At 36.2% G+C, this 25716-nt stretch overlaps 3 protein-coding genes across 4 annotated transcripts; all 3 read right to left on the reverse strand.

Moving 5' to 3' along the window:
• Positions 1–1020: 1020 nt before the first annotated feature.
• LOC107036611 (dynein regulatory complex subunit 2) lies at positions 1021–4186 on the reverse strand. The gene is made up of 3 exons (XM_015254671.1): positions 4049–4186; positions 2643–3119; positions 1021–1737 (listed from the first exon to the last, which is right to left on the reverse strand). The coding sequence occupies exons 1-3, from the start codon at positions 4184–4186 to the stop codon at positions 1021–1023; spliced, it is 1332 nt and encodes a 443-aa protein (XP_015110157.1).
• A 4861-nt stretch (positions 4187–9047) lies between these two features.
• On the reverse strand, positions 9048–14930 carry LOC107036684 (spermine oxidase). 2 transcript variants are annotated; one of them, XM_015254800.1, is made up of 6 exons: positions 14489–14930; positions 13699–13867; positions 12648–12864; positions 11382–11615; positions 11151–11276; positions 9048–9980 (listed from the first exon to the last, which is right to left on the reverse strand). In XM_015254800.1, the coding sequence occupies exons 1-6, from the start codon at positions 14679–14681 to the stop codon at positions 9537–9539; spliced, it is 1383 nt and encodes a 460-aa protein (XP_015110286.1). In that variant the 5' UTR covers positions 14682–14930; the 3' UTR covers positions 9048–9536. The 2 variants fall into 2 exon arrangements, with proteins under 2 accessions (XP_015110286.1, XP_015110285.1); XM_015254799.1 differs by having other exon boundaries at positions 13699–13975.
• Positions 14931–15682: 752 nt separating this feature from the next.
• On the reverse strand, positions 15683–25499 carry LOC107036686 (spermine oxidase). Its single transcript, XM_015254801.1, has 7 exons — positions 23962–25499; positions 22971–23198; positions 21541–21817; positions 19634–19850; positions 19339–19572; positions 17783–17908; positions 15683–16394 (listed from the first exon to the last, which is right to left on the reverse strand). The coding sequence occupies exons 2-7, from the start codon at positions 23161–23163 to the stop codon at positions 15954–15956; spliced, it is 1488 nt and encodes a 495-aa protein (XP_015110287.1). The 5' UTR covers positions 23164–23198; positions 23962–25499; the 3' UTR covers positions 15683–15953.
• Positions 25500–25716: the final 217 nt, after the last annotated feature.

Raw genomic sequence — 25716 nt, forward strand, 5'->3', positions numbered from 1 at the left:
TGCGTATCTGAGCCTTGTTGTAATTAATTATTTAATAATTAATTACCCAAGCTGTTCTTGTGGAGCAGAAAGCAAAAACGCATTTCTGATTTTTATTTGGTAAATTAGAACTCAGTCATTTCAAAATAATTTTCGGCGCAGCATTTTGGGCCAGCCGCCTTCGAGGTTGTTATACTGAGGGCTGCGTATCTGAGCCTTGTTGTAATTAATTATTTAATAATTAATTACCCAAGCTGTTCTTGTGGAGCAGAAAGCAAAAACGCATTTCTGATTTTTATTTGGTAAATTAGAACTCAGTCATTTCAAAATAATTTTCGGCGCAGCATTTTGGGCCAGTCACCTTCAAGGTTGTTATACTGAGGACTGCGTATCTTCGCCTTGTTTCCGCAGAGGAGCAAAAGATGTCACGGTTTTTAAAAAATGATCCTTAGACCGGGGTGAATTAATTTATTAAATTAATCGAGTCACCCCGGATTTCTGATTTTGATTTGGCAATTTAGAAGCCAATCATTTCAAAATAATTTTGGGACTCAGCCGTCTCCGCGGTTTAGTCCAGGAACGAAAATGTTGAAATACTAATTTTAGGGGTCCAGATTGTGTGTTATATCAAATTATAGACCCCACGCTGTGATTAACAGCAATAAAACGTGTAAGGACTCAATATTTGGAAAATTCATCATATCAGATGATATGGTAATATAATTCAGTAATGAAATGGTAATCGGGGATAAGTCGACTCATCTGCCAGTTGAGTTATTGAGGAATATTTCCGAATCTAAGAGAGATAGCGGAATTTTCGTAATTACATTTGTTGTAGCATTCAATCGGCTCCACAAAAAGGGTTATAACAAAAATTTTGCTATCTTCCTTAAATTCCGAGATATTGATTGAAAACTGGTCAATAGTCAAAATTGACGTATCTTCTTTTACCATTTCGCTGCTGAATTTTATAATTTATCTACCAAGATTTTGTAGGTCATGAAATTTTTCAAATTTTGCAAATTTCACATCATTACACCATTACACCGATGTTTGTGGCCTAGACCCCGGCATCCTCGCAACCGTCACCAAATAAGTCTTCAAAGATCCCCTCAGTCTCTTGTTCTCCGCCATCAATTCATTCTTCTCCCTCTTGATCGCAATTACCTCAGCCTTTACGTAATTGTACTGCTCCCAGAAATTCTCCAACTTGTCGTAAGGACTCATGACGCCATTCGAAGCACTCTCATCATTCATCTCCCCAAAATTGAATTTCTTCAGACAAAGGGTTTTGCTCTCCAACGAAGAGCAGATCTTCATGAGAAAAATAATAGTCGAACTCTTCTCCTCGATCTTCTTCATGTCCTTTATCACAGATCCACTCATCACCGTCAGATTCTTCAGCTGCACCTGGTCCATCGCCTGGTCCGTCCTGATTTCCTGTCTCAATTTCCAGATTCTCGTGTTCAAATTCTCTGATTGGACCTTCAATTCGTTAATTACATGGTTTCGCTCCTCGGATAATTTTGTCTCCTGGGTCTTGAGGGTCTCCATCGTCGTCAGGAGGAAGGACTGACGCTTAGGGAACTGGGAGGCCTCCTGGTGGTGGGCGTCGTCCAGGGATTTCAGGGTCTCGTACTGCTTCCGTTTCTTCCGGGTCTTCGATTGGTAATCCGATATCACTCGGTTCAATCTGCACCACAGCTCGTCGATTTTACCTCCTACTGTACGTTTTATCTGGGATATTGCCTCATCTTTCTAAAAATTAATAAATGCGATTCTTGAAGAGGTTTAACCATTGACGTATTTCATTTTTCACTTAATGTCAATTTTAAGATGATGAGATTCTATTTGTCTTTGAATATTTAATAATAATTTCTTCGTATCCAAAGACCTTGAGAGTAAAAAAACTACTGAAGTGAGCAGAAAAATTTGTGTCATAAATTCTCAATGAAGATTGCATGAAAACATCTGAAAAATGGCTTTAAAAATTTGTTCTTTTCATAGAAACTGGATGAAACGTGTTGAGGCTGATCTGAAGGAGATGAATAATTTTGAGAAATGCTTAAAAATGCGAGGTGGGTGTGCCGCCATCTTGAAAATCCCGTCCGGCAGAGGGATGAGGCTTTAAAGCAAGATGGCGGCACCCACCTTGTATTTTTCACCATTTCTTAGAATTATCCCTCTATATTATAAAAATGGAAATCGACTTCTGGTGATAAAAATTTGGTACTCGAAATTAAGACTCACAAGGGTCAAAATAATGGTCATGCAGGTCAGAATAAGGGTCACGAGAGTCAGATTAAGGGTCATCAGGATCAAAATAAGGGTCAAGAGGGTCATAAGGATCAAAATAAAGATCACGAGGGGCCAATTAAGGGTCATGAGGATCCAAATAAGGGTCACTAGGGTCAGAATCAGGGTCATGAGGATCAAAATAAGGGTCACGAGGATCAAAATAAGGGTTGCGAGGGTTAGATTAAGGGTCACAAAGGCCAGAATAAGGATCATGCGGGATCATATGGGGATCGTATGGAGGTTTGCGAGCGCCGCGAGCAGGGGGCGTAGCCCCCTAGTTCATTATTAATAATTATAAAATAATAGTCAGGGTAATGAAGACAATGATAAAGTAGGGTAATTAAACTTGTTTTCCATGCACTCACCGAGTGTTCGATAGAAAACGTATTAACTGCATTCCTCATTTTGGTCTCGCTAAGTCTATCCTCTATGAAATTATTCTGCGCGAAGATCACAGTTTCAAGATGCTTGCAGTCCTCGTTCATTTCCCCTTTTACCTGATTCATCTCATCGATCTCCCCGATCTCGACTAGCTTAACGTTCTCAAGGTAATCGTCCTTGAGATCTTGCAGCCTAACTTGATGCCTCCGGATCAACATGTCCATGGTCTCCATGTGCGCCTCCTGCAGCCGCCGATGGTCCATGTCCGCCTTCTCCAGCTCTCCGTACAACTTTCGAATTATCGCATTTTTCAGCGTTAGCGTTCGATCGAAATTCTTCCATAAGTACTCGAGATCCTCGTACAATTCTTTGCATTTTACTTGGCGGAGAATAAACCGCCATTGTTCATTGATTTTTGCGGTGTTGAGGCGAGCGAATGTCTCTTCGCGTTTTAATTTGTTCTTAAAAACACAAAAAATGATTTATAAAATTGCAAAATTTCGTTTTGTAGGGAATGAGTGGGGGTAAGGGGCGGTAAATAGTCGCTCGAGAAATCCAAGAAAATCTCCTGAGAATTATAAAATTAAATTGGCTAGTGTTTCTATTGTTGGATATCAAAATCATCTCTAGATTTATCACCATAAGAGGGAACCGACGCAGCGCGTTGTTTTTCTTTGATTGTCATGGACTGGTTAATCGGAAAGATTGAAAAAAATTGACCTTTCCAATTGAAGTGTATAAAAAATTATAGTAGTTGTTAGAATCTCACAATTATCGAAATTGACAATGAAAACAAATTATTTCCAACAGATGAATTATTTTTCCCATGTTAAAGGGAATTTCCCGTTACGCGACGTTGCTGGAAACTCGCTAAACGCGCACGGGCAGTGTAGTGTGAATTCGGCAACGCTGGCGCCTAAATAACACGACGGCGAATCCCTGCGGAGGCGAGCAAAGTCGCAGGGTCGCGTATGGTGACCAGACTAGGGTTGAATGGTAATGATACCCTTGATATGTGTTAAATTTTATAATCGTCCCCGTGTCCGCCATAGGTTACGATGATTTTTTCCGTATTATACGTTCACTTATCCGTAATTAACGACGAAGGAAAAAATTTAGTTTAAGCGTAAATTACTGTTTTTTCTCGTAAATTACGCTTTAAAAAAAAAAACAAAAATTATGCTTAGCTGAACGTAATTTACTTTTTTTTTGTGGGTCATTACCTCTCAAATAAAATATATTTGACAGGATTTTGTGAGCCATAATATTTTGTTCCTATATTATAATTCAGAAATAAATTTAAATGAGTCATTATTATTTTTCCTTATTTCATATTTTTTAGCTCAAAAAATAATTGACGTCACAATCCGATTTTTAGATTTACCCTTACTTTAGTAAATACTGCTATCAGCTGTTGCTTACGTCGCTTTGCCTCGAGTTCTATTTCCGCTCGGTGGGCGAGATACCGCATTTTCTCTTCTTCGCTCATTCGAGCCATTTTCGAGCCTCCTTTCTTCTTCGGTGGCATTTTTAGTTTTTTCTTCCTTCCTTTGAAATTGCCCAACTATTTCTACGTTTGAAATGCTTTAACAGAGCTTGGGGATGTTTCTGAATACCTGTCAACTGTTGTTTAATCAATAGCGGGCGTGTTTGAATCTCCAGGACTCCCGCAACTCCTCGGGAATGTTAGGAAATATCAAAATTTGCAGAATAAATTGAAGAACAGGTTTTTATTCAATAAAAACATTTCTCTTTTTGAATACAACTGCCAGAAATTTTACTTAAAACATATGTTTTACGTAATAAAAATTAGCTATAATTGCCCGGAAATTTTCTAATGCACCACCGCAGTGTCACCAGAACTGTTGGAAGAACCTCGAACCCTCGCAAATATTTTAAGATTCCACGAAAGTTCCATTAGTATTTCAGGTTGATTTTTAGATCCTCTTGAGCCCGGGATATTGTCAGTATTTCCCAAGAATCTTCGGAAAAATTCTACAATTTTATTCTTGAATAGTTCATCGGGTATTTTTATATGAAAAAATATATTTCACATAATAAAATTTTTCTATAATTCTCGAAAATGTTATAATGCACGACTACAGTGCCACCAGAAACATCGGGAGGTCCTCGAAGCCTCGCAGATATGTCATTATCCTGCGAATGTTTCCCATTGTTTCACCACTAAGTCTTCCAAACACAATAAACAATGGCTGTGAAGAAAATCGTCTTCCACTCCTCAAGAATGTTAGAACACATCCACGTGTCCAGAATTACTCGAAGAACGCGTTCCTATTCGATGAAGTTTTTTCTCTCTTCGACGAGAAACTTTTCCGTCTCTTCATGGCGCCACTCTGTGATGAAGTCAATCTGAAGTCACGTTGAAATCATGTGAATTCATTGAAGTCATCGAAATCACTGAAATCAAGCGATTTCAACTCTCTGAAATCATTTCTGTAATCATGCCGAAGTCTTGAAGCCGTGCCGAAGTCATGAAATCACACCGAAGTCATTTGAAATCAATTAAATTAACCGGCGCAGCGTACTGTGGCTAACGTACCGCGTTGACGTACGTAGTAAATAATATATTCATCGAGCTGTGACGAAAAGTGAACTTTTCGGCACGCTCCGCATGCCTAAAAGTCCAATTTCCGCCACATTGTGATGAAAAATATTGTTCGTAACTCGTGAAAAAAGGTTTTTTGCACCCGTTGGTTGACTTTCTAGACTCTCACCCCGAGGGATGCCCTATTGAATTCCTGAGAGTTAAGATACAGCTGAGAACCACCACAATATTCACTAGAAGGATAACAATCAACCGAATTAACTACCAGTTGGATCCAACCCAAATCTGCATCCTCTGCTTTACCTATAGTCCTGAAAATATCTCCCATATCCTCTTTACCTGCCCTTATTATCACCCACTGAGACTCCACTACCTCCCAAACTATCTCCACAAACCTGTAGCCATTTCTATATCCCGCATGTCGGCGTTCTTCAACTCAAATAGTTACAGAGATACAGAAATTCTATATTGCTATTTAAAGAAATGTTTTCAGATGAGATCCCTGAAACTCAACGACTGATAAACCCTAGATAAATGGATGTCTCTACCATCGACAAAATCCCAATGCTGAACCTTACGATTGTTCAGCCTGGAGACTGTCATGTCACGAGCCACTTGAAGTCATTGATTTTGTTTTTTCCCCAAATCACGTGAAGTCGACTTCATTTCAAAGTCATGGTGTCACTCAATCAGGTAGTGAATAGGCCCTCGAGAAATATATATATCGCGTAGTAAAAATTGTCTATCATTATCGAGAAATTTTCTAAGGTACCACCACAGTGTCACCATTCCGAGGAACTTGAAGTGTCGCAGATATTTCGATATCCTTGGAGTGATCTCCATTATTGCACCACGAATCTGCGAAAAAATAACCGAGGGGTAGAAATTAATTAAATAATTAATTAATAATGAATGAATGCTGAAAATTCTTGACAAAAAATTCTGGATTGGATCATTTGAAAAGAAAGAAATGAAAAAACTGGAAAATTAAACAGCGCCAAAGTAAAACGTTTATAAGATGAAGCGATTAATTCAAGGAGAGGAATAATAAACAACGCAGAGTTTATTTCAATAAGTTGTAACGAAACTACAGAGGTCAGAATTGAACCACATCTCGACACTTTGTCAGGGGAAGGAACGGGAGAACAAAACCGGGGATTCCCAGAAATGTTCATGATTTTATAGTCCATACTCTAGGTACCATTTAGTATTTCCATGTTTACGAGTGCACTCGATATTTTTTCATGTTTTTTGTTTACGAGACCGACCGCGCGCTAAAGCGCGCTGTAATTATAAAAATCATGATTGAACATTTCAAAATTGAATGAGTTCTGAGTTCAAATTAGCCGCCTCAGACGACTGTGAACCAATGAGGAATAAGCGTGACAGAGTTTCGAGATATCGATAGTCTCGATGTTTGTCCTTTTTATAATAGGATTAATTCATTATTCATTATTTCATTTTGTGCATTCAAAATAATTTATCACTTGAAAATTTTTATCTACCTCCCATAGTTTCAGTAGAGAAACGGCGCAAGTCGATTTTGACTATTGGCCAATTTTCAATGAATATCTTGGGATTTAACGGAGATGGCAATATTTTTGTAATGACCTTTTTCGTAGCCCTCAATTCACTCTATAAAAAAGGTCCTTACGGTAATTTTGATATCTCCCTTAGATTTGACGATATTTCCCGAAAACTCAGCTAAGAGGTAAATTGGCTTGAACCGTTTTATCGTTTCGCTACTGGTTTGGTTGCCAGGACGATTCAACCAATTAAAATGTTAATAACAAAGAGAACGCCGAATTTTTTGAAGAAAATTACCAACAAATTCAAAATCAGCGATCCAAAAAACATAAATTCTACATATCAAAACTCGTCGCGGACTCCGAAATTGATACAGGATCAGCATCAGCATATCTCTATATTATAACAATCTAAGACAATTTTGGTGATGAAAATTTCGTACTCGAAATTAAGACTCCAAAGTTGAAGAGAAACTACTTCCATGGAAAAATATATAAAAAATACGTATAATATAAGCCAATTTGATATATTCTCCGAAAGTACACAAGAGTTATATAAAATATCTATGAAACCCATAAATTTATATTTTATATAACACTCATATGTGAATATCAGGCCAATTTCATAGATAAAATATATAATTTTCAGAATATATATTTTTCCGTGTGGGTAAGGGTCATGGGGAGTCATGGGGGTTGGCAAATGGAGCGAGCAGGGGGCGTAGCCCCCTAATGGACTAATAATTCTCAACAACCTCGGAAATAATATTTACCACATTACTGACGATTTCATGAAAAATCTCAGACGTTAGAAGGTCAACCACTGACGCAGCAGTGTCGATGAATGCCATAGGACCTACACTAACAGAAAAAATTAATTTTATCAAGAGAATTTTATTTGAACCAACTATCATTTGGTTGTTAATTTTTAAATACATGATTTCATAGTGAATACTAGTTATCTCTTCTTGAGATACATTTGATTGGGAGAAATCGAACTTCTCTAGACTTGAAGTTCCTTTTATTTGTCGCAATAATGAGAGTATTTGATTTCTTTCTAGCCAAAAGTTTGCTGACTCCAGAAATTCGTTGGTTCACTCAAAAATCAAAATTATTCTCATGACGAAATACGTTGATATTTCAATCACCACGACCATACGTTGTTCCAAGTAAATTATAATTGAAGTGAGCATTTCGTATGTCAAATTAGGATGAATATTGTTACGCGGAAAAAGCCTTGAGATTGTAGTAAGATGTCATTGAGTTGAAAGAAGTTTATATTTCTTGAATAAAAAAAATCGCATTAGGTAGTTTACAATAACAGAATCACAGATTACGGCAATTCTACCCAAACTTGGATATCACAAATTTCGTTCAATGTGATGTACGGAAAGCTCAATTTAAACATCGGCTTCATTCGAGAAAACAACATTCAATTCATTCCTGAATGTAATCATCTCCTAAGTACGAATTTTTGATCATTTCATGAAAGTCGAAAATTTCTCGACTGGAGATTAAATTAGGTTTAAAAAAATAGAACTCTTCCATCTTTGTGGTGAATACATGTAACTTGACACCACGGACTGTTTTATTTGATTCAAATAAATCCATCTCAAGAAGAAATAATTGATATTCACCGGAAGATCTTATTTATTTAAAATTGGTTCAAGTAAATAATACTTGTTCCAAGAAAAAAACAGCTCAATAAAAATAATTTTTTCTATTAGTGTATCGCACTTCGATAGTCCTTCCACGAATTTTTCAAATCACTATTATCACTTTTTACACGAAACATTATGATCTGGAGGCTGCGGCTATACCTGACTGCTCTCCATCGCTGATAATCACCTTTGAATTGAAGCCCAAAGTACGAAGGAGAATACGAGACTCTTCATCAACGAATGAAAGTTGCTCGATCGTTTTCCTCTTCTGCAGCTAACGATTGTATCATTTATGAGATGTCTCATCGTGATACTTCATTATGCATTATCGAAAAATCTGTTGTGACCAGGGTCCGGGACTTCGTGTGATTACGGCTGTTATCAACGATCATTCAATTGTCATTGATATTCGTGATTACGATTGTCAATGACATTTCGATGATTATTGATAGCAGTCGTAATCACAAGAAGTCCCGATCCGTCATGCCTAAAAAAATAAGGTTTCCGAAAATGTCAATAATTTGTATTATTTGTTTATAAATAACGAATATAAAAAAATAATCATTTTGTGCAAAAAGTGTAATTTTAATGACACTGAATATTCATGATTTTTATTGAATTTTTCTTTTCCCGATTTTTGCACAAGTTAGAGTGTGTACAAGCATTTCAATTGAAAAACAGGAATATCTCGAAAACTTTTTATGGATGACTTGTGACGTTTAAACCAGATTAAACTAATTATTTCACTAAACTTTCAAATTAGTTTCCCAAAATAATCCAGTTTCAACGGTCTTGTTGACTTAAATCACGTACAAGGTGGATTTTCCACAGTAGATGCCTTTTGGCATTAAATTATTATTATTTATACTTACTTACTATTTTTGTTCGGGCCAAAGTATTATTAAATTCCATCAGAATTATTATTTTATCAATTAATATTCGATAATTAAATCTGTTCGGGCTAAATTATATTTGGTCGGGCTATTTTCTATTATTTGGGATCTACGATTCATTCATGACCCTCTGAGATAGGATTACACGAAGAGAATAAAATTTTTTTAATGGATTTTCAGTGCTGATTTATTTTTATAAAAAATAATTTGGTTCGTTGAGAATTCGTTCCCATCAATCTTGTTGTTTATAAAAATTGATCAAGCGATCGGCTTCACGCCACCCCGATGATATAGCTCCATGCACAGTACTATAATAATCTGGCTCAGTAGCTTCCCCAGCAAATTGGATCACAGGCCTGTCATTCCGTGTCACAGGGGTCCCCAATTCCTCAGGACTTGCGTTATTGGCTACAGAAGCGAGGGAAGGGTAACTGTAAGTGCCCCTGAAGTTCTCATTGGTGTTCCAGCGGGTCCTGATGATGTCCTTGGGCTGCGTGAGATTGTGGGATTTGCCGAAGAATCTTTCGATGAGTTCGAGCGTCTGATTTTCGAAGAGTTCGTCAGGAATTTTCTCCATCTGCTCGCAGTAGAGGCCACTCATCCAGAGTAATAAGACCTTTGGCTTGTACTCGACGGGGAGGGAGTAGCCGACACCCAGCATCCAGATTTTTTCGGGCTGAAATATGGGATGAATATTCCAATCCAATAAATTAATACACATAGGGGAGAGTGAGGAAAATGAAACAGTGGAGCAAAATGAAAAATTCGAAAAACGGCTGTTTGATGCAATTCAAGCAGAAAAAACTTTTTTATCCACTTTTTTTTTTACTACAGGGCTACGCCTCCTGCTTGCCCTGTACGTCAACCCCCATCTTTCTTATTCTGACCATTGTGACCCTTAATCTGACCCTCGTGATCCCATTATGACCCTGATACCTGATATCCTTAATCTGACCCTCTTGACCATTATTCTGACCCTCGTGACCCTCATATCCTTTATTTTGACTCTCTTGACTCTTATTCTGATCCTTGTGACCCTTATTCTGACCTTCACGACCCTGATTCTGAACTTCGCGACCCTCATGATCCTTATTCTGGCCCTCAGGACCCTGATTTTGAACCTCGTGACCCTTATTTTGACTCGTACCAAATTTTTATCAATCGAAGTTGATTTGGATTTTTATAATATAGAGAGATTAACTTTTGTTTATCAACTTTTTTATATTAATGGGAGTACTGCAGAGAATGACAATTTTCCATTCAGCAGAATGGAAAATTATTGAGAAATTTTGACGGGAGAAGATTTTATCAATGGATTAATTGAAAAGAAAATGAAACTGGGGCACATTCCTGATCCTTGTGACTATTTCTTTTTTTTTCTAGGTTAAAATATCCAGCGATCGGGATTTGACGGCCATCAAATAATTCCATACAAGTGTCATTATCGGATGGAAAAATTAAGTGTACCCTTATCATTTTATTTTTTAAGCAATATTTAATTAAAAGTGAAATCGGTCATCTATTGGGGGGAAATTGGGGGTGTCCATCTATTGGTGGTGTCACCCTAGTGGACGTTGAGATCGAGATCTAACAGGGGAGTGGGATTCATCTGTGGAGGTAGTCGATACGCTACATAGGGCTTTCGAATATCAGTGATTTTTTCCCACCGCATGTTCTTTTCTACCGCATAGATAATTATTATTCTCATCAGTACTCCCAATAATGAAAAAAGTTGATAAACAAAAGTTGATAAAAAAAATTTTTTTGCTTGAATTGCGTCAAATAGTCGTTTTTCGGCTGTTTCATTTTGTCCCGCTCTTCTCTATTGAATAATCGAGCTTCTTACATCATTTTCAATTTCCTTCCTGTCCGCTTCTGTCCATATGAGTAGACTGATCGCATACTCAGTAGTATCCCACCAGGGTTCGTCGTAGTACAAGAATATTTTGGCGTTCCTTCCGAAACCCAAACCCTACCAACGAAGTTATTAAGTAAATAATCAATCGTCAATGTTAATCAATATGCGTCCATATGCATTTGTGATTCTTCCCTTCTTTCTCTTCAGTTCGAAAAATACCTGAATTGAATTCCTGTTTTTCTCCGGTAAAGCTGGCTCGAAAATTTTTTCATGATCAGCCTTCAGAACTCCGAGAGAAATTGTACTAATCACATGATCAGCTGTGAATTCACTCCCATCGGAAGTTGTTATTTTTATCGGTCCATCACCATTATATTTTATTTTAGTTACTTGTTTATTCAACAGGGTCTTATTCGCGATGGGCAATTCCTCCTCTGCATTCGGAATTTTTTTCTGGAAACGCGGTAAAATCAATCATTGCGGCGAAATGTCAATTTCGACTATTGGTCAGTTTTCAATGAATATCTCGGAATCTAAGGCAGATAGCAACGTTTTTGTTATAACTTTTTTTGTAGCCCTCAAATCGCCCCACAAAAAATGTCATTACGAAAATTTCGCTATCTCCCTCAGATCGGGAGATATTCCTCGAAAAAGAGCTACGTCGACTGGAATAGTTTTACCGCTTCGCTACTGAAATTACACTATTAGAAATTTTTTGAAATTTCGTAGAAAATATTATAGTAATTCTCATGAGAGTGACATTGAACCGGATTTTGGGGAAAAATGATTATGAAATTTCAAGTTTTAGGTAGAATTTAAAGAATATCATGAATTTTCAGTGGGAGTGAGATGGAAATTTCACAACTTCATTGAATTTTCAATGGCACATTAATATTCAGAAACAAAATGACATGAATCTTAAATTTTTCCCTGAATTTTTCGGTTTTCTCTGAATTTTCGCGGAATAATTTAGCTGAAGAATCAAATACTTCGTTGATTTTCTGCTCGAATGATTTGAAAATCAATAAAATACTTGACTTTTCAGTTGAATTATTCCATGAAAATTTAGAAAAATCATAAAAATTCAGGGAAAATTTGAAGATTCATGTCATTTTGTTTCTGAATATTCATGTTCCATTGAAAATCAAATATTTCGATGATTTTTTGGTCAAATGATTTGAAAATCAATAAAATACTTGACTTTTCAGTTAAATGATTCCGTGAAAATTTAGAAAAATCAGAAAATTTCAGAGAAAAATTGATGATTCATGTCATTTTGTTTCTGAATATTCATGTTCCATTGAAAATCAAATATTTCATTGATTTTCTGTTCAAATGATTTGAAAATCACTAAAATACTTGATTTTCCAATGACAATATTTCCTGAAATTTAAGTGGAAATCAAACACGATAAAAATTTCCAGGATTTGATACGGAAAATTCAGACGACAATTTTTAACAGTGTACTCAGGATTTTCAACGAACCATCAGGATTTCCAAAACAGTGTTATACGTTCGATCCTTCCAGTTGACAGCTTGATACCCTCTCGCACCAACGTACTCTTGCGTTCTTTTCAACGAGAGATCGTTCAAATCCGCTGCCCCCTCTGATGCCATTATTGCTAATTTAGCGGCATGCGTTAAACCTTGCCGCAAATCGGGAGTAATTTCCTCTGTATGGTTACCATAATATTCATTAATCCTGCAATAATTATTATAGAATCGGCCTCTCATTTAATTGCAAAAACAATCTCATTTCCACAGAAGCGGATCAAGTCGTTAGCTCGTACTCGAGAAATATCTCCGAATCTAAAGGAGATAGCGAAATTTTCATAATGACCTTTTTTGTAGAGAGAATCAAGCGCTACAAAAAAGGTTTGTTTGAAACGCAACTAAAATTCCAGAACATTCTGGTCGACCATCGGCCTACTTCGAAAATCTCCGGGACCCTTCGGGTCATCAGTCATAAGTCACCGAAACACGCGCGAATCAGTTTAGGCTTAGCCTCTCACCGTACAAGTCTATCTCGGGCAAATCACCTGTACAAGTTTTATATCGCACCTCACCGAGTACAGTAGCTCTTTGAACCTCACCTAACTCACTAGTAATCAAGTACATCACCGGTCTTTGTAAGATCACCGTTTTGTTCAGTACATCACCTCTGTTGATTAAATTCAGCCTAAAGTCAGTGACTCAACGAATTTACAGTGAAAGACAATCATCAATTTAATTAGACATTCAACTATTAAAATTTCCAAAGAGTGTAAATAGTTTTGACAAAGTGGTTCGATCCCACAAAATAAAGTGTGGTTTTTAAATCCGGCTCATCAGTAATTTTCCCAACAACTCCCTCCACATTTTCATCCCACATCCACCCTAAATTTAGTCATTCACCAAACAAGATCATTACAAAAACTTTGCTATCTCCCTTAGATTCCGAGATATTCATGAAAAACAGCCATTAGTCGAAATCCACTTGAACCATTTTACCACTTCGCTACGGAATTTTGTGGATTAATAATGGAAATTCACTCACTTGTTGTCTACATATTCCCCGAAAGATCCATTCTTTACTTTCTCAGCCCCCGTTGGATCATCAGAACAGGCAATTGCAAAAGTAAAAAAGTCACCTCCAAGTTGTTTCATTACTGCTTCACCCGCGGATGTATAATACCGATGGATGAAAGGCTCTTCCTCCGTTCGCCCTGGGCCAACGGCTTTCGATAAGAGTCCGAAGGGTGCCGCAAGATCATAAGCTGCATTATCTTTCTCTCCGTGCACCCATTGACCGCCCAAATCAATTAAATATTCTCCTAGTAATTCAGTAACGAATCGGTAAAATGATTCAAGTCAATTCGACTATTGATCAGTTTTCAATTAATATCTCGGAATCTAAGGCAGATAGCAAAATTTTTATCAGAACCTTTTTTGTAGAGTGAATGGAGGGTTACAAAAAAGGTAATCACGAAAATTTCACTATCTCCTTTAGATTCCGAGATATTCTCCAAAAACTCAGCTAAGAGCTAGTTCTCAGCTGAGGGCTAATTCTGAATGAATATCTCGAAATCTAAGGGCGATAGCAAAATTTTTGTCATAACCTTTTTGGTAGCCCCCTATTTACTCTATAAAAAAGGTAATTACAAAAATTTCGCTATCTCCCTTAGATTCGAAGATATTTCTCAAAAACTCGGCTGAGGGCCAAGTCGACTTGAACCGATTTACCACTTTGCTACTGAATTGACAAACGCCAAATTAAAATAATCTACTGATTTGGCAAATCGATAAACTTCTTGATATTGATATCTCGATGGAATTAATCATCATACCAAATTTCGCGCTGTACACTCGACCCCCGAATCTCCCCTCCGCCTCCAAAATAGTGACGTCTGTTATTCCATTCTGAAGTAATTTGGAAGCGGCTGCAATCCCGGAAGATCCAGCCCCTACGATGATAACTTTCGGATCTTTTCCCTCGGAAGTCACTATCGACATACAAAGGAGCACTACCAGCGCTCTCATTCTGACTACTGATTCCAATAGTGACAACTGCGGACAGTTGAACGAATGAATCTTTTTATAGAGCAAACCCTTCCATTATCTTTCATCAGCCTGAAAGCGAATGCTTAAGTAATCACAACGAGTGGAGTCAGATCGGATGGCTCTTTCATGTTCTAAATCCTATCTACTACTCTACTGGGAGTGGAAATCCGCAGGAAACTTTCTTTCCGAATTTTTGAACTGGCGCGCCGTAAAAAACAAGTGGGAAATTGCTCTTGTATTGCGTATAGTACAGTTATTTTTATTAATAAATTAGCAATGTGCTTCCGAATGGTTATTTTGCACATCATTTGCTTCTATCATGTATAATTCATTGTTTACTTCATTTTATTAAATTGAATAAGATTTATTTTCAACTAATTTTGTCAGATTTTTAACTTAGTTGAATGTTATCATCATCATTATTCTTATTATGCCTCTCTTCTATACAAACGATTGTCTTTTTTACGGTTCTATCTCTCCCCTCAGCTCTTCGATAACATGTTAAGAGAAAAGTTTTATTTATACATACTTGAATGAATTTGAAACATCACATTTGAAGAAACCATCAGAACTCACTTTCAGGGAAATTCATGAAAAATTCGAAATTTTCAACAATCATAAAAATCAAATCAACCAATATAGCTATCGTAATCATCTTTTAACTGAGATTTAATTGCATTAAAACAAACATTTTAAGCTATGATTGGATTCATTTGAAGCATGATATTCACAGATATCCCCGGAATTCTGATTTTCAAAAAATATAAAATTTTTGCAAATTTTCAAATAAATCAAAATAACGATTATTGCTATCGCCTTCATCTTGGAACTCGGTCAAAAGGACATCCAAACAAATTTTTTAAGCCATGATTCAATCAATGCAGAACACTTTTTTAGTTATCGTGGGACAACCGATTTTCGAAAAAATTAAAAAATTAAAAAACTGATTAATGAATTAATTTTGAATTAATGGCGATCGATGGGGCTCAACAATACTTATATTTGAGAAAAAGGGATGATTAATTCCACGCCACACACATACATACGTGCGGACACGGTCTGGAAATTGCATTTTCCGACTTTTTGGATCATAATGGGTCGATATAACACAAAAAATTCAAAACTTAAATTTGAACGATTACAATGCTTCAATGATCCAATAAACTTTTCAAAAATACAAATACAAAGCCTGATGAGCCAAAAAAAAAGTTTTTCAAAGTGCATGACAAAATAATTCTTTTTTTCCCATCATTAATTCTTTTTATAATGATTAATCAACCGATCAGCTTCGCGCCATCCCGACACAATAGCTCCGTGCACAGTACTATGATGTTGCGGCTCAGTAGCCTCTCCAGCAAATTGAATCACAGGCTTATCATTCCGTGGCACAGGTGTCCCCAAGTCCTCAGGACTCGCGTTATTGACAACGGAAGCGAGGGAAGGATAACTGTAAGTGCCCCTGAAATTCTCATTGGTGTTCCAGCGAGTCCTGATGATGTCCTTGGGCTGCGTGAGATTGTGGGATTTACCGAAGAATCTTTCGATGAGTCCGAGCGTCTGATTTTTGAAAAGTTCGTCAGGAATTCTCTCCATCTGCTCGCAGTAAGGGCCACTCATCCAGAGGAAAAAGAGCTTCGGTTTGTACTCGACTGGGACAGTGTAGGCGACGCCCAACATCCAACTTTTTTCGGGCTGAAATATCCAATGATTATTTCAGTAGCGATGTGGTAAAACGGTTCAAGTCGATTTGACTATTGCCCAGTTTTTAGTGAATATTTCGGAACCTAAGGGAGATAGCTAAATTTTTATCAAGATCTCTTGTTTGAACCGACGTCGGTGGCCGAGTGGATTAGACGCCTCCATGACCAGTTTTCCTCACCAATTTCTAGTCTCCTTCAACCTCCTCATGAGAAATCACAAACACATATAACCCATGATACAGTCATTCCACTTGAAATTAAAAAGAAGTTAAGTTGAGAAAGAAGTTAAGTAGAACACAAGATTATGTATCCTACGTTTTCTCATGTTTTTTCCGCAGACATTAAGAATATCAGTGTAAAACCATATGTATAAATATTTGGCTAAATAAACATGTTTTATAAAAAATAAAAAATAAAGTGGATTAGACGCATTTCTAGTGTGCGAAAGGTTGTGAGTTCGATTTCCCGTGGAACCGAATTTTTCAACGGAAGGCTCCGGCGAGCGGGAGGTCGCTAATAGAGGAATCGCCTTTACCGGCATGGGTTTTCTGGGGTTTCCCCATGTTACTTCTATGTTCTATAGGAGTGCGAATGCGATACAGTGTAGAATCTACAGCCGCATGCATAGAGTTGGATAGAGTGCCGAATGGGACACGAAAGGGACTCCGGACTTTTGGCCAGTTTTTGATGAATATCTCGGAATCTAAGAGAGATAGCAAAATTTTTCTCATGACCTTTTTTAAAAACCTCAATTGGCTGTACGAAAAAGGTCATGACAAAAATTCTTCACTCTCGTTCAGATTCCGAAATATTCGTCAAAAACTAGCCAATAGTCATCATCGACTTAACCCGGTTTACTGTTTCGCTACTAAAATTAAGGGGAGACTACTAGAAGTTTTTAATGTCGCGGGCTATTGGAGTGAGATTTTTCATGCATTGCCGATCGATTATATGTGTCTAAAAACGAATAATTAGTGCAAAACAATTAATTGTTTATTGTTCGTTTGCCCTGCAGACGTTTAAGATGTTAAAAATAGTCCAGGGCCTCCAATTTTTGTGCTACAGAGTTTTTTTCATAATTTTTGGAAAAATATGTACAATAACAATTACAAATTAGATCGTGTTTCTTACATCTTCGATTTTTCCGAAGTCGACTTTCGGCCTGGAAAAACCAAATACCATCCTCTTTGGCCCCGGGTGAAAAGTCAAATTTTTTATTTCGACAGATCTGACGCCACGGAGTGTTTCACTGACCTCAGAATCGTTAGTAGATACGGAATCAACGTTCACTTGGCGCAAAAATTCGATTTCGACGAAGAAACTTATAATTTTTGAAAAAATATGTACAATAACAATTACGAATTAGATTTTGTTTCTTACGTCATTTTCGATTTCTTTTCTGTCTTCTTCGGTCCACGTGAGTATATTGATTGTATACTTCGTAGTATCCCACCAGGGTTCGTCGTAATACAGAATGATTTTGGCATTCCGTCCGAAACCCCAATTCTGGAAATGGAGTAGTTGAAAAAGTCATCAGTCATTACTATTTATTCATTTGAAATTTAAGAAACAGATGCATTTGAATTTTCAATATTCGGAACTTCAATTCAATTTCAGACAAATTGCTCATGGAATTCCTGATTCATCTTGGAAATTCAATAAAATTGAGTTTTTCATTATGAATGATCTTTGAATTTTCAATGACAATTTGGATTTTCACACCTATGGCGAAAAATAAGCATTACATTCAATTGAGTTTTCAAGAGATTACAAATTCAAAAGAAAAGTCGTCGGAATTTTCACAATTTTCAGGAATTTCCATTGCCGTATTTATACGATAATGTTGTGTTGTGGTTATGCGGCAGTTCTTTTGCACTTCTCTGATAAAATTTATATTTATCGAGTTATAATTTTTTTAAAAATTATCTACTTGGTCCAACCTAAAAATTTTGATTTCGCATAACTTTCAAAAAATTTTTTTTCTAATATTCCAAGGCATGCTTGGACCATTTCTATATATCATATTCAATTTTCAGGGAAATCGAAAAAAAGTCGATTGAAATAGTATGGAATGCCCCATAAACCTGAAAAATCGAACTTCATTGAGTATTCAAGAAAATTGACTGATTTATGAATTACAAGATCAATGGAAATTCCATGTAAATTACTCGTTGTTAAAAATTTCAAGATTTTTTACTTGAAATTTCAAGAGTAATTTTCTGACCGTATGTACGGACTATTGGAAAGGGGTTTAGTACTTTTGGTCCAAAAACCATTCGTCCAGTATCTTTTCGTCCAATGGATTTTCGTCCAAAATCACTCAGTCCAATGACCCAAATCGTGCAAAAACCTTTTCGTCCAAAATCCACTTGGTCCACCACAATAAACGTCCAATAATAAAAAATAGAAAAATAGAAACTACTACATTCTAACAATCAATGTACATGAATATTCTCAAGACATATACGAAAATAGTAAAACATAATGATGAACATGATTCGATAATGATATTTTAATTACCACCATCACAATTTTCATAAATTATTTAAATGAATTTCCTCAATTGTTGTTCCGTAATTTTCTCATGAGAGCAGTTTTTATGTTAATTATTAATATATTCTACTATCAGTGAGTTCATGTTCAAATTTAATTGTGTTCACAGACGTCGAGTTTTTTCATGTTAATTGTTAATGTCTTGTACTTCCATTGATCGTGTTACAACAGTAAAGTCTGAGTTGATATATTGATTAAATTATGTGCCCGCATTACATGTTTTTTCATTTTTCCCCGGGATTGGACGAACAAAATTATTAGACCAAAACAAAATTGGACCAAATGAAGAATGGAAGAAAAAAATTGGACGAAATGGCATTGGACCAAAAGATATTGGATCAATGAACATTGGACGAAAAGTACCGGTCCCATTGGAAAGATACCTCAATTGACTTCCTGTTCTTCTCTGGCAACGCTGGCTCGAAAATCTTCTCATGATCTGCCTTGAGGACTCCCAGCGAAGTGGTACTAATCACATGATCAGCTGTGTATTCACTCCCATCGGAAGTCGTTACTTTTATCGGCCCATCACCGTCATACTTTATTTTAGTGACTTTTTTATTTAACAAGGTCTTGTTCATGATGGGCAGTTCCTCCTCGGGATTCGGAATTTTTTTCTAGACACGTTATGATATCCATCATTCAGGGGTAAATTCGTATCATCATTTGTCAACTCACCATGAGGATATCCAAAATAGTATGATACGATCGATCCTTCCAGTTGACTACTAGATACCCTCCACTACCTTTGTACGCTTGTGCTTTTTTAACGTCGACATCGTTCAAATCTGCTGCCCCCTCCGCTGCCATGATTGTTAATTTTAAGGCATGTGTCAAGCCTTTACGGAGGTTGGGCGCAATTTCCTCCGTGTGATTATTGTAATATTCGTTGAGTCTGGAATGATTATTCCATCAATCTCCGATTTTCATTGAAAAAAAAAGGAATTCAGTAGTGAAGCGGTAAAACGGTTCAATACCTCCGAATCCACGGGAGGTAACGAAATTTTCGTAATGACCTTTCTTGTAGAGTGAATGGAGGACTATAAAAAAGGTCATGATAAGAATTTTGCTATTTCTCTTAGGTATCGAGAAATTTCAATCGGATGATTTTTACATTTTAGATCACCTGGAAATCGGGAAAATCACAAAATACGAAAAAATCTAATCAGTCAACTTGCTTTTATTCGATTTGTTTTTCTCGATTGCCGGGTGATCTAAAATCTGAAAATCATCCGATTAAAATTTCCGTCTGTATCAGATTGAATGGGCGTAGGTGGGTCACAACATATTTTTTTTAGTGACCACACATGTGAGAAAAATCTCACGAAGGCCATTTTTTTTTGTTTTCAAATTTCAGTAGGGCCTCCCCTCGAGTTTTACTCCAGTACAGGCTTCGTATAAGATACCTCTCTATAAGATACCTCGAGGGCCGAGCGCTCGAGGCCTACCCCCACTCTCGGCACTTTTATCGCCTCCCGAATGTTTATGTTCCGTGGGCTTCTTATAAGATACATATGGCCCCGGTCATTTTTCAACGGGAAGAGAGTAGTTATAAGGATCAAACGGTGTTAAGGGTCAAACGGGAGGGGCGAACGAAGTGATCATGAGGGTCTAATGACCTTAAGGGGGGCTCACACCACTTTTTTCAAGTAATGGAAATATACATCGATTTTTTTTTTCACTTTTCCCATCGAAAAATCGTAATTTTTCGTCTGTGATTATTCTCGAGTGCACCAACAATCCCCCAACATCAGCTGCCATTCTATCACGCAGGGTCATGTTTAGAGATAAAAGAAAACGCGGGCTCTGCACGGAGAGAAATATTCAATAAAAATTACCAGAAAAAAGACGTAAAAATTACGTTTCGAAACGTAATCTGGGAGCGAAGCAAAATTCAATAAAAAGTGTCAATCGTCACATAAATTCTACGATCTGTTCCGTAAAAATTACTCATCCGTCCGACGCCTCATGGCTATAGCCATGAATCACCGTGAGGGGGAGATTTTAACAACACGTTACGTAATTTTTCCGGAACTTTTCGTAAAAATTCTTAAACATCCAAGAATTTTCATGTTCTGAGGCATAATAAGTCTTGAAGTTTCTGTTAGATTTTACAACTTCTAGAGAAATTACGTGACTTTTTCGTATTTTTTCGGTGACAGACCCGAACATTTACTGAACGATCCAGATTTATTCTCTTATATTCCAATAGAAATTCACTGAAAACGATTCTCGCTTGCGGATTACATGAAATGTTCTGTAATTTTTCTTGAATATTTCTCTCCGTGTACAAATTCAAAACATTAAACACATAAATTGATTAGTTATCGATATTCATTCAGTAAAAATGAAAATTTCATTGAATTCGGGCGCAACGAGCGAGGTATCTTATTTGAAACCCGCTGATCCCTATTTTTCTCCTCTCTATGGGCGCGCGTAGTGGGGGCATAGGGGTTCCCGGAATTCCACTCTACTACTGTCCCTAAGGTATCTTATACGAAGCCTCTACTGTATTAAATTTTCCTGTCCGTGGTTTCATGCTTTTTTTATATTGAAATTTGATATTGTATTGACATTGAATTTACTTATTGTCTACGTGTTCCCCGAAAGATCCAGTCTTCAGATTATCAACTCCCGTGGAGTCTTCAGTACACCCTATAGCATAGTCGAAATATTCGCCCCCAAGTTCTTTCATTATAACTTCGCCGCCCGATGTTAAGTAACTATGACTCAGTGGCTCTTCATCGGGTCGCCCTGGACCTATGGCTTTTGATAAAAGTCCCAAGGGCGCAGCAAGGTCATACGCTGCATTATCTCGCTCTCCGTGAACCCATTGACCACCAAGGTCAATCCAATATTCTCCTGACAATTCAAAAACACTGAATGAGAATTACTAATTGTGTGTCATCAATTTGATACGTTTGATACAATTTGATACAGCCGTAAGAATAAGTGGATATATATTGTTCACAATAAAATTATCACATTCGCACACCTTTGATTTTGAGATGGAATCACTATTTTTTTCGAATGCTTCTGAAAACCGTAGAATTTTCTCGATTTTTTTTTCGAAATGTCACAAATTTTTTTGGAATTTTCATAACACCTGGGAATTTTTTTGAAGTAAAAAAAGTGGTATTTTCTCAAAATTTTTGAGACCGCTCCAAATTTTTTTCAATGTAGAAAAGCTTTTTTCTGTACTTCCGAAACACGCAAAATTTCTAGAATTTTATGGAAAAATTTTCTAGAATTTTTAGGAGGTTTCAAGATTATTTTGGAAATCCTTGGGGTTTCTCTAGTGTTCTAAAAACCATCGCATCATACATGGAAAAATTTAATAGAAAACCTAGCCAATTCGCTACAGAATTCTATTGGATTTCTATTGAACTTTCTATTAGTTTTTGGTCAATTCGATTAAAATGTTCATCTGGAGAAAATTGTATAGAAAAAGTCAATAGAATTCGATTTTTCTACATAACTTATAGTATTGAGATATTCTCTATAGCACAACCGAAGCTCAAATTTTCGAAGCTTTCTGTTTGATTTTCTTGATGAAAAGAAAAGAAAAATAGAATGAGAAAAACTTTGAAGCCGAGGAAATTCTATACAAAATATCTCATTAGAATAAGTTGTATAGAAAAGTCGAATTAAAAAATCGAAATGGCTTTATCTATAGAATATTTTCTATTGAACATTTCAATAGAATCGGCCAAAAAATAATAGAAAATTCAATGGAAGTTCAATAGAATTGTCTGGAGAATTCCGAGGTTTTTCTACTAAATTTTGTCATACGTAATTTCTTAAAATTTTCTCAGAAAGTATGAATTTTTTCAAATTTTCTCGAAAACCGGAAAATTTTCCCGAATTTTCTAGCAAAATCACCAATTTTTTAGAATTCCCAGAGATGTCGTTGCGGCATAAAGACTCTTTTATCCACCTCAAAAATACATATTCCCCACATTCACTAGATGCAGACCCACATCTTGATATCAAGCTCTCGACGAAATTGTCATACCAAATTTTGTACTGTACACTCGACCACCAATTCTCCCCTCTGCCTCCAGAATCGTCACATCAGTTATTCCATTCTGAAGTAATTTAGAAGCCGCTGCGATGCCGGAAGCTCCAGAGCCTACGATAATAACTTTCGGATCTTTTCCCTCGGCGAAAACTTTCGAAATGCAAAGGAGAACTAGTAGAGCCCTCATTCTCACCAGAATTTCAATCAAGACAGCTACAGACACTAGAATGATGGAATCGTTTTATGGAACAAACACTTTTATCATAGTTGATCTGTATGACCATGAATGGTGAACTATCCAATCATGTCGAGTGGAGTCAAAGATCGAGATGTTCACTCATTTTTCGGTAATGAGTATCCGTATCAATACATAATGGATACACAGTAGGATATGGAATTTTACCATTTCATTCGCCGGGCGAATCGTCTTCAAAAGTTTGCATCTGCTTCGAATAAGAAAATAAATTGGCAACGATTTGAACATAATTGTACGTATGAAAAAATTTCATAGAAAAACCTAGCGAATTCGCTAGACCATTCTATTGGATTTCTATTAAATTTTCTATTAGTTTCTCGCCGATTCTATTGAAATGTTCAATAAAAAAGATTCTGTGGAAAAAGTCAATTGAATTCGTGTTCAAAAACTTCAAAATAATTCAAGAGAAATTAAAGTATTAAATTTAAACTTGTCATAATCTAAATTCCTGAATATCGATCGAGATAATTGAAGGAATTCGATTCTTCTAAATGAAAAATACTTCAAAACTTTCAAACCAGTAGATTGAAATTAATATTTAAATTGAACTCGCGATACAAAGATCATCAACCCGTTTTGTCTAGAACTCAAGAACAATTAATTTGAGGGAAGAGACAAGGTCTTGAAATAAAAACAGAAATTTGAATTTCATTGAACTGATTCTTACGAATCTATATTTTAAAATAAAATTCAACTTTAAAAGAAATACAAGTAAAATAAGTAACTTACAGAGATTGACTCTTTAGTCCTTGACAATCCTTATTGTATAATTGTTGCCGCCAAACAGTGATTTCACAATTTAATAATTCACATAAAACTGTCTCGATATAATACAAACTGACTCGACAACTACATTTACAATTTTAAATACAAAAACAAAATCTTAAAAGATTTAAAGAAAATATAAGTCACTAGAGGACTGTAAAAAGAATCACGAAAGATTCTGAATTTAAAGAATCATGAAAGATTTTGAATAAAAAGAATCACGAAAGATTCTTGATAAAAATCGTTCAAAGGGGTCGATTGAAAAGTTCACTTTTGGAACTGAGCAGGGAACACTGAAGAAAAACCCGGAGTGCAAGTGGTTTTATGAACCGGACGAAGGGTGTGACCTCAGGCACTTCTGGAGGGAAAACTCGGGGCCAATGGTGCACGACCTTGGTCCAGAATTTCCCTCTCCAGGCTCATCAGTCCCAGTGTTTCAGGGTTACTCCACCCCTTCCACATTGGGTTACTCAAATTTTTGTTGGGGTGTGGGCGGACTTCTCCACCCCCAACTAACCAATGAGAATTATTTCAGGAGTCCCATTTCTCCCTCCAGAATCTCGGATTTAACTAACTTAATTAATTAAATTTAAACATCAACTTTTAAGAATAGTTATCAATAAACATTTCTTATTATTAATAATCTAATTTTGTTCGTCGTCTCTTTTGTTAATAGAATATTGATTCAAACGTTTGAACTCTTTAAATCTATTAATTTTAATGTCATTATTTTGATTATTCAAGACTCTTTAAATTGATAATCTTGAAAGATCAAATACTTCAATTCCATTCAATTGATATTATTTAATTATGTGCAATTAACCAAATTGATAATTCAAATGTGATTTAATATTTAATTCAGTTCAAATAATACGATTTTGATAATTCGAAATTCTCCGAATTGAGAATTTCGAAATGATTTTCAATCGATTAATTGTCATTTTTATGAACAAAATGTTTCCATGAGAAATGATTTAAAAATTGAAAATATTATTTCGGATTTATTTATCAGTTGAAATTCCAGACGAGGGTACACACAAGTGTCCCTTGATCGTTGGCATCTCCTGTTTATCTCCCTTATCCGCCGGGTGGATGCATAGGGCGTAGGCGCATGGGAAAAGTCTCATGTGCAACAGAAAATTCTGAGGACTTTGGGAGGTCAGTAACAGACCTTCGACCTTCTAGTCGACGACATGCAGCCGCCTGCAGGTCGTAAAATACAAAACATATCCCCAGAGACAAACACTTGAAGAGTGTTTGATGGCTTACCGTTTGGAACTTTATTTTTTCGTTTCATGATTTTTCCCGGAAATTTACTTGAAAATTGTGTACCAAAGATAATTTATTTTGTGCAGCTGCACTTTTGAACCATCGAAAAATAAATATTTGAGTCCGTGAGAGAATTATTTACAAGAGAGAAACCATCTGGTAATTTCTAGATCTTTTTAAAAATGAGATGAAAAATTGAATAAAATGTATTTTTCGCCGGACGTCACATTCGATTTTTCTATACTACTTATTCTATTGAGATTTTTTCTCTATAGAATTTCCTCGACTCAAATTTTCCAAATTTTTTCGTTTGATTTTCTTGATGAAAAGACAAGAAAAATGAAATGAAAAAAACTTGAAAAATTTTGAGCCGAGGAAATTCTAGAAAATATACCTCAATAGAATAAGTTGTATAGAAAAATGGAATTATAGTACTTTTTCGCTACCTTT

Source organism: Diachasma alloeum, unplaced genomic scaffold, assembly GCF_001412515.2.
Source record: "Diachasma alloeum isolate Michigan unplaced genomic scaffold, Dall2.0 Dall_scaffold_00210, whole genome shotgun sequence".
NCBI lineage: Eukaryota > Metazoa > Arthropoda > Insecta > Hymenoptera > Braconidae > Diachasma > Diachasma alloeum.

Bases quoted from the DNA above. Each gene is read 5' to 3' on its own strand.
- LOC107036611 (XM_015254671.1), bottom strand. From the start codon at position 4,186: ATGCCACCGAAGAAGAAAGGAGGCTCGAAAATGGCTCGAATGAGCGAA. The intron at 3,120-4,048 runs GTAAGGGTAAAT...TGTGTTTTTAAG, and splicing joins TGATAGCAGTATTTACTAAA to AACAAATTAAAACGCGAAGA. The intron at 1,738-2,642 runs GTGAGTGCATGG...ATTAATTTTTAG, and splicing joins CGTTTTCTATCGAACACTCG to AAAGATGAGGCAATATCCCA.
- LOC107036684 (XM_015254799.1), bottom strand. From the start codon at position 14,681: ATGAGAGCGCTGGTAGTGCTCCTTTGTATGTCGATAGTGACTTCCGAG. The intron at 11,277-11,381 runs GTATTTTTCGAA...CTTCGTTGGTAG, and splicing joins AAAACAGGAATTCAATTCAG to GGTTTGGGTTTCGGAAGGAA. The intron at 9,981-11,150 runs GTAAGAAGCTCG...CCCATATTTCAG, and splicing joins GGAAGGAAATTGAAAATGAT to CCCGAAAAAATCTGGATGCT.
- LOC107036686 (XM_015254801.1), bottom strand. From the start codon at position 23,163: ATGAGGGCTCTACTAGTTCTCCTTTGCATTTCGAAAGTTTTCGCCGAG. The intron at 21,818-22,970 runs GTATGACAATTT...TTGAATTGTCAG, and splicing joins AGTGTACAGTACAAAATTTG to GAGAATATTGGATTGACCTT. The intron at 16,395-17,782 runs GTAAGAAACAAA...TGGATATTTCAG, and splicing joins GAAAAGAAATCGAAAATGAC to CCCGAAAAAAGTTGGATGTT.